The sequence below is a fragment of the Gymnodraco acuticeps genome, unplaced genomic scaffold (genome assembly GCF_902827175.1).
Source record: "Gymnodraco acuticeps unplaced genomic scaffold, fGymAcu1.1, whole genome shotgun sequence".
Classification (NCBI taxonomy): Eukaryota; Metazoa; Chordata; class Actinopteri; order Perciformes; family Bathydraconidae; genus Gymnodraco; species Gymnodraco acuticeps.
Genome location: NW_022990172.1, coordinates 219,219 through 237,500, shown reverse-complemented (window position 1 = coordinate 237,500; position 18,282 = coordinate 219,219). Strand labels below are relative to the sequence as shown.

The 18,282-nt window shown below is 40.5% G+C and overlaps 2 protein-coding genes across 2 annotated transcripts in view; both read right to left on the bottom strand.

Annotated features, from left to right (window-relative positions):
* Window positions 1–6,267, bottom strand: part of LOC117547152 (sorting nexin-4-like) — a 32,425-nt gene extending 26,158 nt beyond the window's left edge. Inside the window, exons 1-6 of the mRNA XM_034217693.1 lie at window positions 6,151–6,267; window positions 5,193–5,317; window positions 4,907–5,045; window positions 3,901–4,050; window positions 3,769–3,816; window positions 3,620–3,675 (exon numbers count right to left, since the gene is read on the bottom strand). Of these exons, the coding sequence (XP_034073584.1) occupies window positions 3,620–3,675; window positions 3,769–3,816; window positions 3,901–4,050; window positions 4,907–5,045; window positions 5,193–5,317; window positions 6,151–6,240 (608 nt within the window). The 5' untranslated portion in view covers window positions 6,241–6,267. The remainder of the gene's footprint in view (window positions 1–3,619; window positions 3,676–3,768; window positions 3,817–3,900; window positions 4,051–4,906; window positions 5,046–5,192; window positions 5,318–6,150) is intronic.
* Window positions 6,268–6,651: 384 nt separating this feature from the next.
* The window catches only part of pnpla3 (patatin-like phospholipase domain containing 3), a 16,390-nt gene continuing 4,759 nt past the window's right edge, over window positions 6,652–18,282 (bottom strand). Inside the window, exons 5-10 of the mRNA XM_034217653.1 lie at window positions 13,441–13,650; window positions 9,680–9,740; window positions 9,260–9,430; window positions 8,836–8,968; window positions 8,192–8,299; window positions 6,652–7,859 (exon numbers count right to left, since the gene is read on the bottom strand). Coding sequence (XP_034073544.1) covers window positions 7,628–7,859; window positions 8,192–8,299; window positions 8,836–8,968; window positions 9,260–9,430; window positions 9,680–9,740; window positions 13,441–13,650 — 915 coding nt within the window. The 3' untranslated portion in view covers window positions 6,652–7,627. The remainder of the gene's footprint in view (window positions 7,860–8,191; window positions 8,300–8,835; window positions 8,969–9,259; window positions 9,431–9,679; window positions 9,741–13,440; window positions 13,651–18,282) is intronic.

Sequence of the window (18,282 nt, the reverse complement as noted above, 5' to 3'; positions counted from 1 at the left end):
TGTGTGTGTGTGTGTGTGTTAATTGTTACAGCTAAAATGTATTGCAAAAACTTCCATGTTAAAAAAAGACTTTAAAAAGCTGAATATTTTAAAAAGTATAACATATTTTGAAAAAGTTGAAAGTTTCCCATCATGTGCTGAAAAGGCTGAATAGTTTGATATTTGAATGGTTCCTGCAGCTGAAATTAGGCCGAAGGAGTTAAATAAAGATATTAAATGTAAGCAGTAGTGATTGAATGTTTACAAACACCTGTGTGTGTAAACCCAGAGATCAAAGGTTTCCATGGTGTCTGCTCTGATTGGATGATGTGACTCACGTGTGTGTGGCTCCAATCTGCCCAGCAACACCTTGACAACCAACTGCAGCACTGAGTCCCATAAGAATGCATTGAGGATTATATCTGACAATTTTGCCACCTGTTCAAAAACTATAGCTCTTATCAAAAAATGAGCAGACCGTGAGCATCAGGGAACCCCAATGAACTGAAATATGTATTTTTTTGGGGTTTTGTGTGTAAAATGTGGAGATGGGAGCAGTTTGTCTAAAAAAAAAAAGCACATTTTCCGCTCGTGAGTAGCTTGTTTTACGCGCTAGAATATTGACCCAAATCTGACTCCATATACCACACACACCTACAGCTCTTAAAGCATAATCAGGCTACAGCCGTTGTGTATTTTATTATGTGAAGCACTAAATGGTCTTAGAAAAATATCGACTCTTTGTTTGTAGTTATCTACTAAACTAAAGCAAATAAAGAGAGTAGGCCTGTTATACTGAGTGATATATATTATACACACTGCTCTGCTTTCTGCACGGACCTCACAGCTGTTCTCTCTGGAAACATCGCGATGCGATGAAAGCAGTTTCTAAAATAATATTCAGGGGATGCATGCAGAGCTGTCATTGGCTGAGATAACTCCGGCCGTGCGTCACGCCTCCACCGTTCCCGGAAATGCATCCGCGGAGGAGCCGTGGAGGAACCATCAGTGTATCCTCGGTTAGAGCTCCTCCAGAGAGCCTCCTCGATGCTCGATCCTCGGTGTGCATTTAGAGCAGTGCTTCTCAAAGTGTGGTCCGCGGACCACTGGTGGTCCGTGAGCGCCCCCTAGTGGTCCGTGAATATATTGGTAACATTTCACATTTGAAATTAATTAATTAATTAAAGTTTTCCGCACTCTCGCGGGAATATCTCCGCAATGGAGCGAGCTTAAGTTTCACTTTTGATTGCATGATATAGCCCAGATAAACACCTTCATCACACATGTTGCCACTTGTTTGTACCATTTTCAGGCGATTTGTAAAAAACGATGTGTTTTTGGATATTTGTGGAGTTAGGTGGTCCGCGAGTGTTTTTTTATTGGTTAAGTGGTCCTTGGTATGAAAAAGTTTGAGAAACACTGATTTAGAGAAATGAGATGTCCTTCAAAATGGCGCGCTGAAATTCATTTCCGGGTCACTACCGGAGCACCGAGGAGTCGAGGAGGGGAAATATGAGTATTGAGAAGCCTCTTGTGTCTGAGGGGTATCTGTATATCCGAGCGACGTGCAGTCAGGGGAGGCAGGGGAGGCAGAGCCTCACCTGTCATACTCCAATGTAACGGAAAAACAACTAAAGAAAAACTAAATAGTAATAATAATAAAATGTCTCCACTGATCTGCTTTGTAAATGTGATTTATGTATGATTCCAATGGCTTTTTATAGTCAAAATCAGCAAATTTGCCGAGCTCCGCTACAACTACGGGTAGCGATGAGAAGTGAAGCAGGGACGAGCTCTGCCTCTCGTAAGCCCACAGTAACTGGCTGGAGCGCGGGCACTAATTTAGCGCGGGCACTTATTTTGTGAGCGCGCTCAAGCCAGTTACTGTGGGGTGAGGTGAGGCACAGATGAGCTCTGCCTCACCTCAGAATGCGTCACCCCACAGAAACTGGCTAGAAAGTGGGCCCTAAGCGCATGCCTGCACCATCTCACTGTATGTCACCAATGTAATGTTTGTAGATCCCTTTATTACATTTATCCTCGCCATCCATAGTCTCTAAATAACTTATTTCACGTATATATGATATTTAGGCTCGCTGGTCTCATCATACAATGGCAATGAAAAAAGCACCAGGGGAGGCAGCCATAACCTCTGCCGCACTGAAGGGGGCGCACGTGAGCCCACAGGTTCTTGTTGCTACTGTTATTCTACGCAGGGACGGTAGACGCGAACAACAAACTAGACTTTTGAAACTACAGGAAGATAAGGAGGACTTTTACAAAAAAGTAATAGAGATTGTTGTCCAGAAGGATAGCATGGACTTCATCTTCAAGTCAAGGTAAGACCAGAATTGTAATGCAAATGGGATCTTACTAAGAAAGAACAATCCAATATTTAAATTGTGGGTGGGCCTATCCTTTTGTTGAACAGTCTGTTTAAAATGAATCAAAGCATCAGACTAAAAAAGCTTTTGAAAATAACCGAATATTTCGATTAAGGTCAAAATATAATATTTGTAAATCTGACTCTGAAAGAGTCAGTGCCTCACCAGCCATGAACCTCACCGCACGTCACTGGTATATCCCATTGTCTTGTATTGAGTGAGGGTTTTGCATACAGTGCCAGAGGGGGTATCAGCTGGCCTCACAGAATGATGTTGTAATGTTGTAATGTAATGCTTTGATGTCCTCTTATAAAGAGAGCCTGTTTTACTCAGAACAGTACGTGCTCTCTGGAGGAGACGTCTTACTTGCAAGTATAAAAGATCTTTGATACCTTTAATACGAATATTGTGTTGCTGTACGTTTGTTACCTTACTCATAATTCTCTCTAGACCACAGCTGATTGGAAAGCTGCTACGACAACAGTCACCAGCCACAAGGATCTCACACACACTACCTGTCCACTGACAGGGAAAACAGAGCCTAAATACACACACACTAATCAGGCCAATAAGACACAGGTGGGGGGGGAGGAGACAACACAGGGCACCAGGTGAACCCAATCACCAGCCACAGACAAAACGGGAGGGGGAACACTTTCAAACTAAACCACGTGTGCACATGTGCAATATTACAAGGCCTGAAGCCGCCAGTCCACAGTGACGAAGTTACCTTTGTCACACATGTGTACAGAGGACAGGGATTACAATCATTTACCTACTTATTTAAAAGTGTTTGCATTTATTCATCATTTTAAACATTAATACAATTATTAAAAATAATATTTTGATAGTGAATTTATCATTTAAAGGGCTTTTTTTTATCCAAACATGGTAACCGTTACAGGACCAAATATTAGATGGCTCTAGGTTCTCAAATGTGAAAATGTGTTGCTTTTAAGACATTTGTATGGTGTAATTCTGTGCTCAAGTTCTATAGACCAAATGATTAATTCATTGATAGAGAAAATTATTATGAATAATACAAAAATGATAATAATTCAAAACATAATAAAACAATTGCTCTGGCTGATCATACGGATACTATGATCAACTACTATAATACTGTACCTATAAACAGTTAGCTATTATCTAGTTATCCCCACTTTTAAAGTATAACTGAATTATTTTGACATGAATTAAAACATTTCATCCAAATTGAGAACTTATTACTTTTTGTTGAGAAAACACTCACTTACTTATCTGGGTTTCTCACCCTGAAGGTGGCGCTGAGAGCTTTCAGCCTGGAATCTGCCTGAATAGGAGAAACAAGAAGTGGTCAAGCTTTGTAAACACTGAACATCTTTATAAGTAAATTGTCTGTGATAATAGAGATTCCACAAGGTACCTTTGCCTGAAACCCTGTCTCATACACCACTTCCTTCCAGCCATGTTCCTGCACACACAGCGGTAAAAAACAACATTCAATCAGCTGCAGATCTGTTATCATTCATCACTGACCCACAGCTGCAGCATGTACCTCGGTGAGGAAGTGGTGGAGGATCTTGTCATTGGAGAGGACCGGATGTGATGCCACACGCAGCAGGAAGTTCTCCAGCCCCACCCGACGGCGCTCCACAAAGTCTGGGTCCATGTTGTCTGCCGACAGCTTGTGCCACACAAACTCTGCCTGCATGAAGGAGAACAAAGAGACAGTTAATGTTTTACTTGATGATATTGCAGTTTAGCTGGATTATTCGTCTTGGATTTATGTATGTTTGGTGAATAATACGCAGTTACACACCTCTCTGCACTTTAAGCCATATGGATGAATAACACATGTTTAAATCTTCTTAAAGATAAGCTAGTGATGCTCCAATCAATTGACCAGTCTGGTGTTAGTTTTTTTATTGATCACTGACATTTTATGTTGTGCATTCTGAAAGAAACATTCTGTAAATACATGTTCCTATTAGTAGTCGTTAGGGCTGCTCAATTAATCGTATTTTAATCGCGATTACGGCTTGCAACGATTACGAAAACAACGTAATTGAAATAAAACGATTATTTTTTATTATTATTATTACTTTTTTTTGTTTTTTATAATAATATTTGTTTTGTTTTTGTTTTTCAGTTGAATTATACTTAAAGTTCAGGGTAATCAACTGTTCAAATGTCTTTTCTCCAATAAATGGATGTTTTCAAAGTATTTAATAATCGCAATTACAATTATTGACCCAAATAATCGAGATTATGATTTTTGCCATAATCGAGCAGCCCTAGTAGTCGTGATCTTTTACATTTAAATGGAGCATTCTATAATTTATCTTTAATGTTGATTCCTTGTTCTCTCCTATTTATTACCTCTATGGCAGATATTTGAATAATACATGGAGCAAAAAATCCAGCTCCATAACTGTTCCAAAAATGACTAGAAGTAAGCTAGAAGCCATTGGTGATTTGTCAACTTACTTCCTATTATAATACATGTTTTAAGAAAGACATAAAGCAAGGCTGCAATCCTCGAAAGCAGACGCTGAACTCACCCTCTTCTCGGGCAGAGGAGGGACCACGATGTATGGAAAGCTAACTAACAGGTAGTTCCGCAGCAGCTCAAATTCACTGTATCTCCTCCACAGAGAGTCGGGGGCTGGGTTACGACCTTCAGCGAGAGCATCCATTGGCCTGTGAGGATTCCATTAACAATTTTGTTTAGTATTTTGAGAAGTAAATGTATGCACAACAGAGCTCAAACAACAGGAAGTACAAGCCATCTCAGCTTGACCAACAGCACTTCCTTTTAAATGAGGCGGTCATTTTTATAATTCTCACCGTGTTTCAATAAGGTAGACGGTAAACGTCTCCTGCATGTTCACTGCATTTTTCCCACTCCTTTTCTCAGCCTCGGCAACATAGATCTCCATCCTGCGCAGGAGAGTGGGGCTCTCTTCCACCATCTGAAGCATCACAGTCAGCACCATTATCACCACGTGGAAACACTTCTGCTTCCTCTTGCTTTAAAGCTACTGTAAGCTAACAGCTGTCAATCTAAACCACGAGTTATTGACGTTATTTATTAAGCAAATTATAGTAGCATGAAAATAACAACACTTGAAGGGTCATACAGTAAATGAATTCAAATGTCAGAATTTCAAATGTAAATGTGTTATTGTCATATGCACAGTAGCTACAGTGCAGATATGGCAATGAAAAAGTCCCAAGCTCCTCCAACAATGCAACATGAATATATATAGGACATACAACAAATGTAAAGATACAAATAAAGTAAAAAGTGCAAGAAGAAAAAGAGTAGAAAAGATTAGGATAAAATAGTGCACATTATGTTGCAAGACCAATGTGCAAGTAATGCAGATTAAAACAAATAAATACAATACGCTTAATAATGCAGAGACTGTAAATGCAGTTATCTATATACATGTAAATAGAATAAGATAGACAATAACAGAATGTCAAATTAAATATTGTACAGTAAAATTAAATAAAATACTGTTTATTGTAGTAATAGATATTAAGATAAATAAATGGTAAGATGCAAACAGTTGAATGTAAGCGAAGGTATTAGCTTAACTGTTCAAGACTGACATGTATCTAGCTTGTTGACAACACACTGTATGCTAGCCATTATATTTTCAGTCCATGACAGTCTATGATGCTAGCTCTGCCCTGAGCTTTAACATGTTAGCTCTGTGACAAATAACACAGCCTTTATCCACTGCTATGGTTAGGGCTAGTATAAAACTAAAGCAGAAAGAGGAAGCTACTAATGTACCGTGTTGTTTAAGCCGTTTCTCCCATCTTCAGCTGTGTGTTGTGAGTCGTCGTCAGCCGCTACAGACTCTTCCCTCCCATCCTCCGCCATCCTCCTCTTTACTGATGTCGCTTCTTCTGAGACACGACGCATGCGCAAAGCGTCGCATCACCCAACAGATGTTGAAGGCGAAAGTTGTAGTTCTGAGCCACAGCAATAGGGGGCAGTACTTCCCCAAAAGTAGTCATACTAACATGTAAATAAAAATATACTCAGTTACGTACAGTAAAAGTACAATATTGTAATCAAAATATACCCAGTTAAAATGTTATACTGCTGTTATATTGTAACTTGTAATTATTTATCAATATTATATATTATTTTAGTTAGTTATCTAAGTAACTAGTAACTAAAGCTTGAAAATAATGTAGTGGAGTTCAAAGTATATTATAGACTTCCAAAATGTAGTAGTTGTTGTCCCCATTTGGTACAGGACACTCAAAAAATCAACAAAACAATCAATCAATTCAAATATTTAATCGAAAGAGAATCACAGTGAAAAAACATCTCTTTACTTTCAAGTTATGAGTGATCTAAAACACCCTGATAACACCAATATATTGCATTAACAATGTTGATTAGCACAGTCAGCATAAGTATTTCATTTTGGCAAATTGAGTAACTACAAGGAACTCTACAGAGGCTTTGTGTCAATAATGTAACCAGCGTGAGACTCAGTAATGTGGCTGATCAGTGAGTAAAGTGACTTGTTTTATTTGTCTCAATATGTATAGTTCTGTGAGGCAGTGAACTGTCTATTCTTCGTAAGGAGACTACTGAAGGACACTTTAGTTCATTCAACTTTTTTTGTAGCTTTGGTTATAATAACCGTCCCACTATAGTATAAGAAAGCCCGAGCTTTATCTGTAGCCATAGCCACAGATGGAACACTGTCAAAAACATGTTGGATTACAAATTAAATTAGATATTTCTGACTTTACGTTTTTTTAAGAAGTTGGCCGGCAGACTTCCAACATTGCTGCCATAAGGTGCATCATTTAACTTTAATATCATTATGTGGTGGCGTTGCAATTTCACAAAACAGTTCAAATTCACATGATCAAAAGTTTAAACAAATAAATTACTCTCAATTAAATCAGCTGTATGGAAATGAGGATTGCATGCTACTTCTGAATAGTTTTAAACAGGTAGGTAGAGTTGTAGTTGTACAATTAGACACAGTTCTGTGCTGTTTATTAAAACAGGTCATCAAACACATCTGTGATCCTGAGTGAGTTGTGCAGCTGTTTTCCAGAGAGCACTCAGTACAATCTAATACAGTTAGTGCTTCCTGGACTGATGAGAGATAAAAGTGTGTGTCCTTGTAACACCATTGCTTATTGCTCAAATTGTTCTACCGCCCATCAATCCACTAGCTCCACAGAAAGTGGAAATGTGTCTGCATCATCGTCAAAGTGCAGTTCCTGAATCAGTGGCTCTAATGTTCGTCCTGTGAGCCGACAAAAAAGCAGACTTGTTGCGGTGAGGAGGGGGTAGTGTGAGGATGATGATGATGATGGGGTGAGGAGGAGGAGGTAGATTTGGGGATCTCCCAGTAGCTGCCATGGAGATCGAGGGAGGAAAGTGCGGGCAGGTGGTCTCTCTGCATGGGTTTGTCACATTCTGTAGTTAGAGGCGGCGCACTCAAGCATTTCCTCAGCCCAGGCTCACTGTAAGGTCAATTAAACAGATGTATAAGAGTTTATTTCACTTATATTTCAAGTATGGTTTAAGTTGATTCAAATGAACTAGGTTGTACAAACCTGTCGTCTAAGTATATCTATAAACAAAAGTGCAATGAGCAAAAAAAGCTATCATAAAGGAGCAAGGTGTGAAAAAAAGAACAAGTTTTGCTAAAAATGATTGTGATTTATGTATTATTGATGGTGTGTAGGCGAAGATAAACACTCCCCCTTTGTACAAGTTTAAGCTGTAATGATTGATAAAAGGGGAAAAATGTCAATCGTTAACCAAATACAGCTATACAAAAAGTATTGGTCACCTGATGGGGTTGGCTGGTGCTCCTTTCCAGGCCTGCTGGTATACGCTACCTGCCATCCCCACCAGCCAGCGCATATCAGCTGGCACCTCTGGGATCCACTCCAAAAGCCTGGGGGAGAGAAATTATAATATTTTAACAATAGGCTTTAAAATGACCTTTAACAAAACAACATGGTTATGGACTTTGCTTCAGATTAGTTGAATATAAGTTTCGAACAATATTTTCTTAGTGGCAAAGATCTCCTTTTCAAAACAAACAGACCTGTTGATTTTAACCGAGTAGTTTCATGCAAAAAAAGCTGCGTTTCTGCATAGCAGTTTTGGCATAACATCATGGAGGGGCTGCACTGTTTAACTGTTTAAGTTTGATCAAGATCCAGACATTTCAGAAGTTTGTAGCTGAATTACCAAAAGGTCTCTTGTGTCAAAATTCCTCATCTGGTTAAAATATATTAAATGAAATTGACCATGATAAAAAAGTCTTATGTGAAACCAACCGTTACACTAAAATGACAGATTTCACAAGGTTTCAAAAGTTGTTGGAAACCTTTGGAATAATGTGAGCAAACATCTCCACAAATAACAAATGTAAAACTCTTTTGCTTAAAAGCGAGATACTGTAAACGATTAGATGTGTATACTTGCCTCTGGGCCACTGAGTAGGCCGACTGTACAGGAAGTGTGCATGGCATGAGAAGGTAGGAGGCCACTCTCACTGGCAGCAGCTCGGACACCTTGGCGTACAAGCCAGGTGTGTCTTGGCAGGCCTCGCAGAACACTGACACACACACACACACACACACACACACACACACACACACACACACACACACACACACACACACACACACACACACACACACACACACACACACACACACACACACACACACACACACACACACACACACACACACACACACACACACACACACACACACACACACACACACACAGAACAGGATCAGTCACACACAGTTTACACACCACCTCATGGAGGCATTACAAAACCAAAGCTCAAATACATCTCCATTACGAAAAGCTAACAGAGTATTGGATGACATCACACCTTTCTTGATGGAAGTGGGCAGGTTGATCTGCTCATCCAGCCACCAGTGCTGTTTCTGCAGTAGGCGGAGCCTCCGGAGCACCCACTCTTTGTTGGTCTCCGTATGCTGGCAGCAGCAGGGGGGCTCGGGCAGAGAGGGGCCCGCTGTCGGATGATCCGGCATCATCAGGTCTGGCAGGACAAAACAGTATCAGTGAGTGACGTCATGGAAATTGTGATATTACATTTTTCTTACAGGGTACATTTTTTTCCTTTGTGGCCTCTAGAACATTTAATACTGAAATCATGTTATGCCTGAGTGAGAGTGACACAGTCACAGTGACACAGTGCAAAGGTTACGCTAGAGGCTGATGGGGATGAATCATAACTAGGAAAGTATGTCTGAGAGTCAATATGTTACGAGAGGAGAAGGATACTCACTGTTGTCTTCTAGGAAGCGAAGAGCATCCTTATAACCGCTCTGACACATCTCAGCCAGTATCTGTGGAGAGGAAAACAGTCTATCTTATAAACAAGACAAATATTTGTCTATTCAGGGTTTATTTCTATTTATTTTTTTGTTTTAATTGTTGTGAAATTATGTATGGTGACTGTGGGGGAAACTTCTGAAGCAATTAGAAACAGGACTCAGAGAGACACGAGGAGAGCTGGAGCTTTGATGGCAAACACTTACGGTACGTCCACACAGCAGCTTTTCAAAAATCTTGAAAATCTTGGAGCTGGGCGTGTCTGAAAGCTTGGGGATTTTTGCGAGCAACGAGACCAACAACCAATCACATGAATCTCCCGCCCCCGACATACAAAGCAAAAAAAACCCGAGGATTTTATGCGAGCAATATATATATATATAAACTCCCCAAACAGGCGAAAACCTACCAGTTTCACCCACTGTCTCTGCCACCTCCCTCCATGCCTTGGTTCCTCCGGTTTGTATCCCGTTAATAGTTCTGGTCGTAAAGAACCGGGTGATTTGCTACCGTAATTTCTCGTTTGGAATATGAGGAAATGAACTGCGGTCTGGCTCTCCCTGCTTACACGCGGTTTGATTGGCTAGCGCTTCTACTGTCAGATTTGCATAAATGGGATTTGATTGGCTGACGCTTCCAGCTCAGCTTCAAAAGTTGAACATTGCTCAACTTTGAAATCCTGGAAATCCTGGAAATCTTCGCTTCGCTCCCCCACAATGCAGTTCGGCGCAAAGCGAGGCAAAGTGACGTCATCCCCATTCAAAGTCAATGGGCAGAGAAGCGTTGGAAGCGGTGGACGAATCGTCTAAAGCTGCTGTGTGGACGTACCGTGACGGTTTATTTGGAGCTTCGGCCAGAGAATTCACAAGACATGTCACGGGCCACGGTCTGACCACACGGTTGAGATGCCACAATCAATTCTGAAGAACTCTTCTGTAGTTCCAGGTTTTAACTAGTTCAGAGTGTAATAATCAACATTCTTCATCAGCGAGATTAAACAAATATGGACCCTGAATCTAACTAGAGCTCTCGTTCCTAAAACAAGAATGTGCGCCAGGGAACCTACGTGGCAGAAAAGAAGTTGTCCCTGAACAATAAACATCTCATGTCAGCTTGTGCTCGGTCATCAGCTGGCAACAACAATGCGCCCAAGCTGCCCCTCCTTAAGAGAGATAGCAGCAATACCCAAGGCCGTAGACCTATGCCATGGGAAAAGAGACAGTGAAGGGAGAAAACGAAGGTGTCGAAGGTTGAATACCTAAGCAAATGATTCCCTAACAGTTTGTGATAAAGCCGATATGTGTCTTTTTCATATTAAATATACTAATATGTGCTTTATGAAAACTGTTGCTGGAGTTTTGACTCTTTTAATAAAATACAGTACACTTAATCAGTTAGAAAAAAGAGCTACATTAGTTTTTTTTAAGCATATGTTTCGGATTTAAAACTGTCAAATAACAAATACTACAAATGCGTATTGAATTTTACTTCATTAATTTAGTTGATTTTATTTTAGGCATTTTAAAACTTCCATACAATTCTAAAACAGTTGGTTAAAATGACGTGTGCAACGTTCAATACACAACACTACATTTATATGTGTACATTTGTGTGTGTTAAGTGGCATGTGTGTATGGGTACACTTGTTTTTCGTGTAGTATGTTGTAAGGGGATTTCCTCTTTCTAGGAATATAAGAACGCACCTCCCCCATCACACAGATGTATGCACCCTATTACATAATCATGGATTATGGCGTAATACGCACGTGAGGGGAGGGGTGAAGGGCTGTATAACAACAAGAGAGCTCTATCCCCAAAGCTCATATCAACCTTAAAATGACCTAAGAATAACCACCAGAAAATAACAAGAGGAAACATGGGATAAAGGAGAGGGAACATTTAGCTTAGATACTCACTTCCTGTCCGTGAATAAAGGAAATAAAATAGGGGAAGGAAAGCAAAACAAGCCACGGAGGAAGGGCACCAACATGGATATCTCAAGTGATCTGCATATGAATCAGAGCAATAATAAACCCTTTGCACTTTGTCCATGCCAGCTCTCGTCTTAAAGGTCCCATGTCATGCTTTTCCGGTTAGTACCCGTCCCCTTGTGTGTTATTAAGGTTTTTATGCATGTAAACGGTGTGCAGAGTCAAAACCCTCAAAGTACACCCTGTAGCGAGTAAAACTCTAAAACAGAAAATACCTCCCCAAAACGCCTCGTTGGAGATACGTCATTGTCCATTTGATTCTTCCGGGTACGAAATGGACCAATCCGTGGAGCCGTTACGTTACGTCCGCGGAGCCGTTACGTTAAGCCCCCGCTGATTGGTCCAAATTGACCAATCCACGGACTTCCTCACACACACACTCAGTGCAAGCAGCTCTGCTGATCTCTCCTCCCTGGCTGCAGGCTGATAACAGACAGTTGGGATCGCGGCGAAATTCTCTCTGCAGACCCATTCTCACAGCGTTTATCAACCTTTTTCTTACTCAATATCAAGCCACACTTATTGTTTTTACTTCGGCTATGACTTTGTGTGTGCTCAGGATGAGTTTGGCTGTGTTTCGCTGTGTATCGCTAAACAAGGAAACAACACCTCCACGGAGCTTAGCGCGATTCACAACGTCCCGACCAATCAGAGCACACTGTGCTCACGGGGAGGGTGGGGGCTGGAGCTATTGGAGCTACAACGAGCCGTTAAAGGCAGAGAGTGAAATTCAGTGAATACACATAGTTTACAGAGATGCTGTTTGAGAAACCAATGTGAGTTTGGAAAATTGCACAATATAAATCTATTCTAGTAGACCTCAACAATGGAATTATGATCAGTGGAAATGGAAATCAGAGCAATAATAATCCCTTTGCACTTTGTCCATGCCAGCTCTCGTCTTAAAGGACTTTATCGTCACGTGACAGTGAGGCATACGTCTTAAACGGTGAGCAAGACACGACAGATTTAGATCTTCATTCGTGTCGTCCTGAGGGTGTTTTCTATCCTAGTTTGGCAAGCTGTGGTAGTGTGGTGATTGTAGGGTAGTAGTGACCAATGTCCAAACGTGCGTGACGGTACCAAATCAATTGAAGGGTCATAAAAGAAGCAATCTCACTCAGTTATATCAGTTATATAAAACAATATTCTAATAATTGTATTGCTAATACTAGTGCTAATGGTCATAAGAGTATGTTTTATTGCCCTTTTTATGTAAGAAAAATATCATAATTTCTTCTTTTTTAATGTTAGATAGCCTTGCCTTATTAAAGGTGCATTAATTAACTTTTCTGCCACTAGGGGGCAGCAGAACAAGCAAAAATCACTGCATGGACATATCATTAGTCTATAAAGTTATATATCTGTTAAGCTACACAAGTTTGTCACTCTGAGGGTTGAACAATGGTTCTGTTCACGTTACCTATAATAACTGGATCCATTGATAATATGTAGATCAAATTCATTGATAAGTTATTTTTTAAGATGGATTTGAAGTATGTACATTGCTGTGATATGTAGGGGAAAATATCACAATCTAGCTAAATCTGAAGATTCATTATGAAGTATTACATTACTGTGATTGAGAAAAGAAAAAAAAGCAGGAATTTGACGGGAGTTAAGCACCATTGTTCTCTCAAAACAAACATTTAATTGTGTCCTATTTACATCCTTTTTCTGATAATGTCTAACGTCCCTCTTCCGATTGTGAAGCAGTACCTACCTTGGGCTCGGGGGGGAAAAGGGCCCTGCTGAGGCGGTACATGTTGCCCAGGTTCATCTGGATGCTGGTGTTGGTGAAGCGCAGCTCGTGGAAGCTGGTGGAGTTGTCGCGGGGACAGATGTCACACTCGCCGGAGAAGGGAGAGATGGTGATGGTGTTCTTCAGCTCCGACTGCGGCAGGTTGTCACTGATTCCCCCATCCACGTAACGCTAAAGACAAAGAAAAGGGCAAAGAGACAGAAGAGTGTGTAAGTGTGTATGCCTTTTAATGTAAATTTGAAGTAGTTTAAACCTAATTAACAATGCACAGGGATATTTTTAATTTTTCTCCCTAATGCCCTGCAATCACCATGACAAAATATGTTAAAGACACTTTCAAAACCAAAAACCCAACCACCCTGTAGCACAGTGGTTCTCAAACTTTTTGGCATTCCCCACTTGACGGAGCTTTCAAGCTCCACCTGTTCCTCGCCGCTCCAATAAAATGGTAGGCCAAGCTTAAAATGGTCAAATGTATCGTTCTATAACAGGGGTCTCCAACCTTTTTTAGGATGAGAGCTAGCCTACTTTCAAAAAAATTAAACAAGTTGTCTTTTTCAGTTTTTTTGCAGTGTATATATTTAGCAAATTTTAACATTATTATATGCTTACCTTTAACCTTTGTGTGCTGTTTGGGTCTGTGGAACCCGTTTTCAGTGAAAAGAAAATTTATGATTTTTTTTTAAAATGTTGAAGTTAAATGCATCAATCTGTTGCACTTTGAACACAAAATGAATTTATGGATACATCTCTCAACACTACCTAGTTAGCATTCTTTCTTTTTATTTATGCATTACTAATCACTCCCCTTTTAAACTGTTTACTGTCCTATAGTACACATTGGAATGATTTCTTACTTTATTGTGTACAACTAGGCTAGGCCTATATTAAATAGATAAAGTCAGGCCCGGACTTGCCATCGGGAGGACCGGGAGGTTTCCCGATGGCCTGGCCTGCTAAGTGGCCTGCTGGCCTGAGGATTTGTTTTATGTATGTATTGTGAACTCAACGCTGCGCAAATGTGGGTCTGACTCTGCCTCACAGAGGGTGACTGGCTGTCTACATGATGTGGCCTGCCGACATAGCCACTTTCATACAGATCATACTAATGCCCTCGATTGGTCTGTGTGTCATTCAAGCTCGGGAGGATGTGTGTTAGTATGTGTGGCGCGAGCGAGTGAGATAAAGCGCGCGCACTGGTTACGTGTATTGTTGTTGTTAGCATCTGGTGCTAGCTAGCTGCGCTAAAGTATATAAGGAGCTTTTTCAACAACAAGGTGGAGGAGAGTCCTCTCCTGTCAGACTGAGAGACTGATAACCTCAGCTCAGGTGAGGTAAAGGACTCTCCGAGTGTTTAGATAGTTAACTTAGTCTAAGTTCTCTGTGGGTCTCAAACGGTTTGGTCACCATTTATGTAAACACATATTTCCATTTGAGAGGGTAGTGATTAGTAAAATATGCATGAATAATACAAAAAAAAAACGTTAACTAGGTGAAAAAAGGTAAGATAAACTATTAAAACTTGTTGAGAGCTAAAACTAGTCTTTGCTGCTGCCTCAAAGAGGAGCAGGGGGAGAGGAGGGAGACAGGTGAGGCTGGATCAGGAGCACAGACACACTCACAACTATAAATGAACCAAAAACAAATAAATAAACAAGTTTCAATGTTTTTTCATATTGGATATGGTATGTTATTGGTTATGGCCATGTTTTTATGATTATTTAAATGTATACAGTTCTGTTTCATATGGGTGTAGTCTCTTTCTTTCCCCCTTAAAATGCACCAGATTGATGCATTTAAGTCCAACATTTAAAAAACAAATCTTACCGGGGAGCATGCCCCCGGACCCCCCTATAGGATTTGAGGTCCATCCCCACTTAAAATATGTTCACATAGGTTCCTAAATAAATGTGCACATTTTTAAAAATAGTAACCCATGTCCATATGTTTATTTTTGGGTAGCAGATTTAGAGGGCTATCACTACGGGCAGCAACGCTGTAAAAATTGACAAATAAATCCAGCAAAATGGCACAAAAAACTGGTAGTGGCCTGGCTGGGTGTATAATTCCCGGCCGGACTTGTCCCAGTCTTGTGTTGTGTGTGTTTTCTCTCTCTCTCTCTCTCTCTCTCTCTCTCTCTCTCTCTCTCTCTCTCTCTCTCTCTCTCTGTCTCGTTCGCTCACAGAGGCTGTGTGCTTCTCCGTGGCGATGATGGCTTGCGTTAAAAGATAATAATAAACATAGGCCTATTTGTAAAATGTGGGGACACAAACGGGATTTCGAAAAGTGTCACGGTTAAACTCCTTATGAAGTGCTGAGGTGCCGCTCCACTCTACATTGCTTTTCTTCCTGACTGCAACGCTGTTTTGTGTATGAGAGATGTTTATATATGTCTGCAAATGACTTTTGTTTCAGTTATGTGTGTGTGAGTAGGCTCGGATTGGCCATCAGGAGATTCGGGACTTTTACCGTTGGGCCGCTGCCGTTGGTGGGCCGCTGGCTCTGGCATAGGTGGGCCGTGGACTTTCACAACGCCGGTACCGCATCCGCCGCCGCAAACACCCGCCGTTGCGAGGCTCTGGCGGCTCCGGCAGGTCCGGTGCAGCGGTGCTGTGAAAGTCCACCGCCGTTGCGAGTCTCCGGCTGTAATAATCCACTACCGCCCGCGAGGACCTAGGTTCAATTCCGGCCTGAGGTCCAAACTATTTTTTTTTTTAAATAAAAAAAAATAATCTCACGTTCATCGCGTCCATTCGCGACCCACCTATCACATCTCTAAGGCCCACCAGTGGGGGGCGCCCAACACTTTGAGAAACGCTGCTGTAGCAGAACAACACCCAAATTCTTAACACTTACTTCTTTGTTTGTATCAGTGATTTCATTTTTAGAGGCTTTACCAATCTGTTAATTTAATGAAAGGCTCTAGTTGCATTTTTACGACCAGAACATTCGAAAATGAAAGGAGGATTTTGTCATTTAAAGCGATTAAAATGTCATTGAGACAGGATTAACCTTATTCCAGGGGGCGGTTGTAAAATCCCATTTGGCTTGCCAGATTGTCAGAATGAGGTCAGGGAGGAAGTGGAGCACAACATCAATGTGCTTACAGAGTGTAGAAGTGTGGAATGACACTTTTACCTACTTCTTACTGTAATATTGGATTTACTACATTATTATTATTATGCATATTATCTCGCTGCCTGATAACTCGGCATACTGTCATTACAGAAGATATGAACTTAATATGGATTTATCCTTTCAGTTCACTGACTGTGCAAGACTATACAAAACAGAGGGTATCATTCAGCTCCAGTGGCGAGCCGTGACTTTTATACCTAGGCCCTCTGACCCCCCCAACGTCTCAACGTAGACTTCAGCGGAATATCAAAACAGTGGTCCGGGGTGCAAAACGCATCAATGACAGCGACCCTCTACCACACAAAACAACACCATTTATATAAACACCTATCATGACAGGGCACCCACAGCCAAGTAGCGATTACAAATGAATTAAGTCGGCACGGCGGCCCACATTGAAAATGACTTAGGCCTACCTTTGATGATCAAATCACTTAAACACAAAGTCCATCCTCCTGTCCTTTTGGATGAAGCACTTGATGGCGGGTCATGCAGCTGATCCTATGCCACTCCAGTTTATCATTGTAACTCAATCTTGAAAATGACTCTGTTAATAATTTCGCAACGATGTCATCACTATCACTGATGTCATCACTATCACTGAGGTGAGCCATCATGCTAATCATAAATCTATCGATCATAAATCTATAAATTAGATTTATGATTCAAAAATAGTAAAAGTAGGATAGACATGTGGATATTATCCGGCTGAACACAACGTGCATTTATCTAACAGGTTCGTTTTCCACAGACCTTATTTCGAGCTATTTTCCAAAACCCTATGGAGAAATCCCACTGCTTTCTGTCGAGGGAATCCAAGCGCAGCTTACTTCCGGGTTTTAGGACGCGTCACTGCACCACTTGCATATACCTCACAGCGGGCGGAACTTGTCATAAAGTCCGCGAAAATAAAGCCCGCCCATTTAGAGGGAAGATATGATTGGTCAATTGTACTGTCATTTGACATTACTCTCTCGTTGAGTTACTATAGCGGGCCCTCTGTGAATGTAGAGAGGGACCAACAAGCTCTCCCGTCTTCTCATAACTCGCAGAGACGGCATTTAACCCTTCACATTCCAACAGAAACTGAACAGGCAGATTCGAAGGATTTATTTCTTTGGAAATATTATTTTAAATACAATTAAATCAAGTTATTTTGGTAAAACTAATGAAAAATGTAACAACAAAAAAATATAAAAAATAATATTTAAAATTTTTTTTTTTTTTTTAATGTTTTCAAATATAATTTTTTTAAATATCCTAGAGGGCCCTGACGGCTCGCCACTGTTCAGCTCAAAGACTACTAATCTTGCTCCGTACATATCCATTGCAAGTTGTTTAAAAGTAAATATAACTGGAGAATATCAATATCTGTATCATTATCGAGCATCCGTTGGGCTTTTGTTTCTCTTGGATGTGAAGAACTATCAGTAAAACTATATTTTACAGGCAGATTCTTAGTTTCTTAGGAGAAATCAGGGGGGAAAACTTAACAGGTTTTCATAAAATTGCAAATACAAACAAATGTTATCATTGAAGAAAGAAACAGGAAGATTTAAAGTTGTAACTTAGTTGAGTAGATTCTTAATTGTTGAATAAGTGCTTGAATATATATACTTTACTTTTGGTTTACCATTTTAATCCAATCAAATATTATTTTCTTCT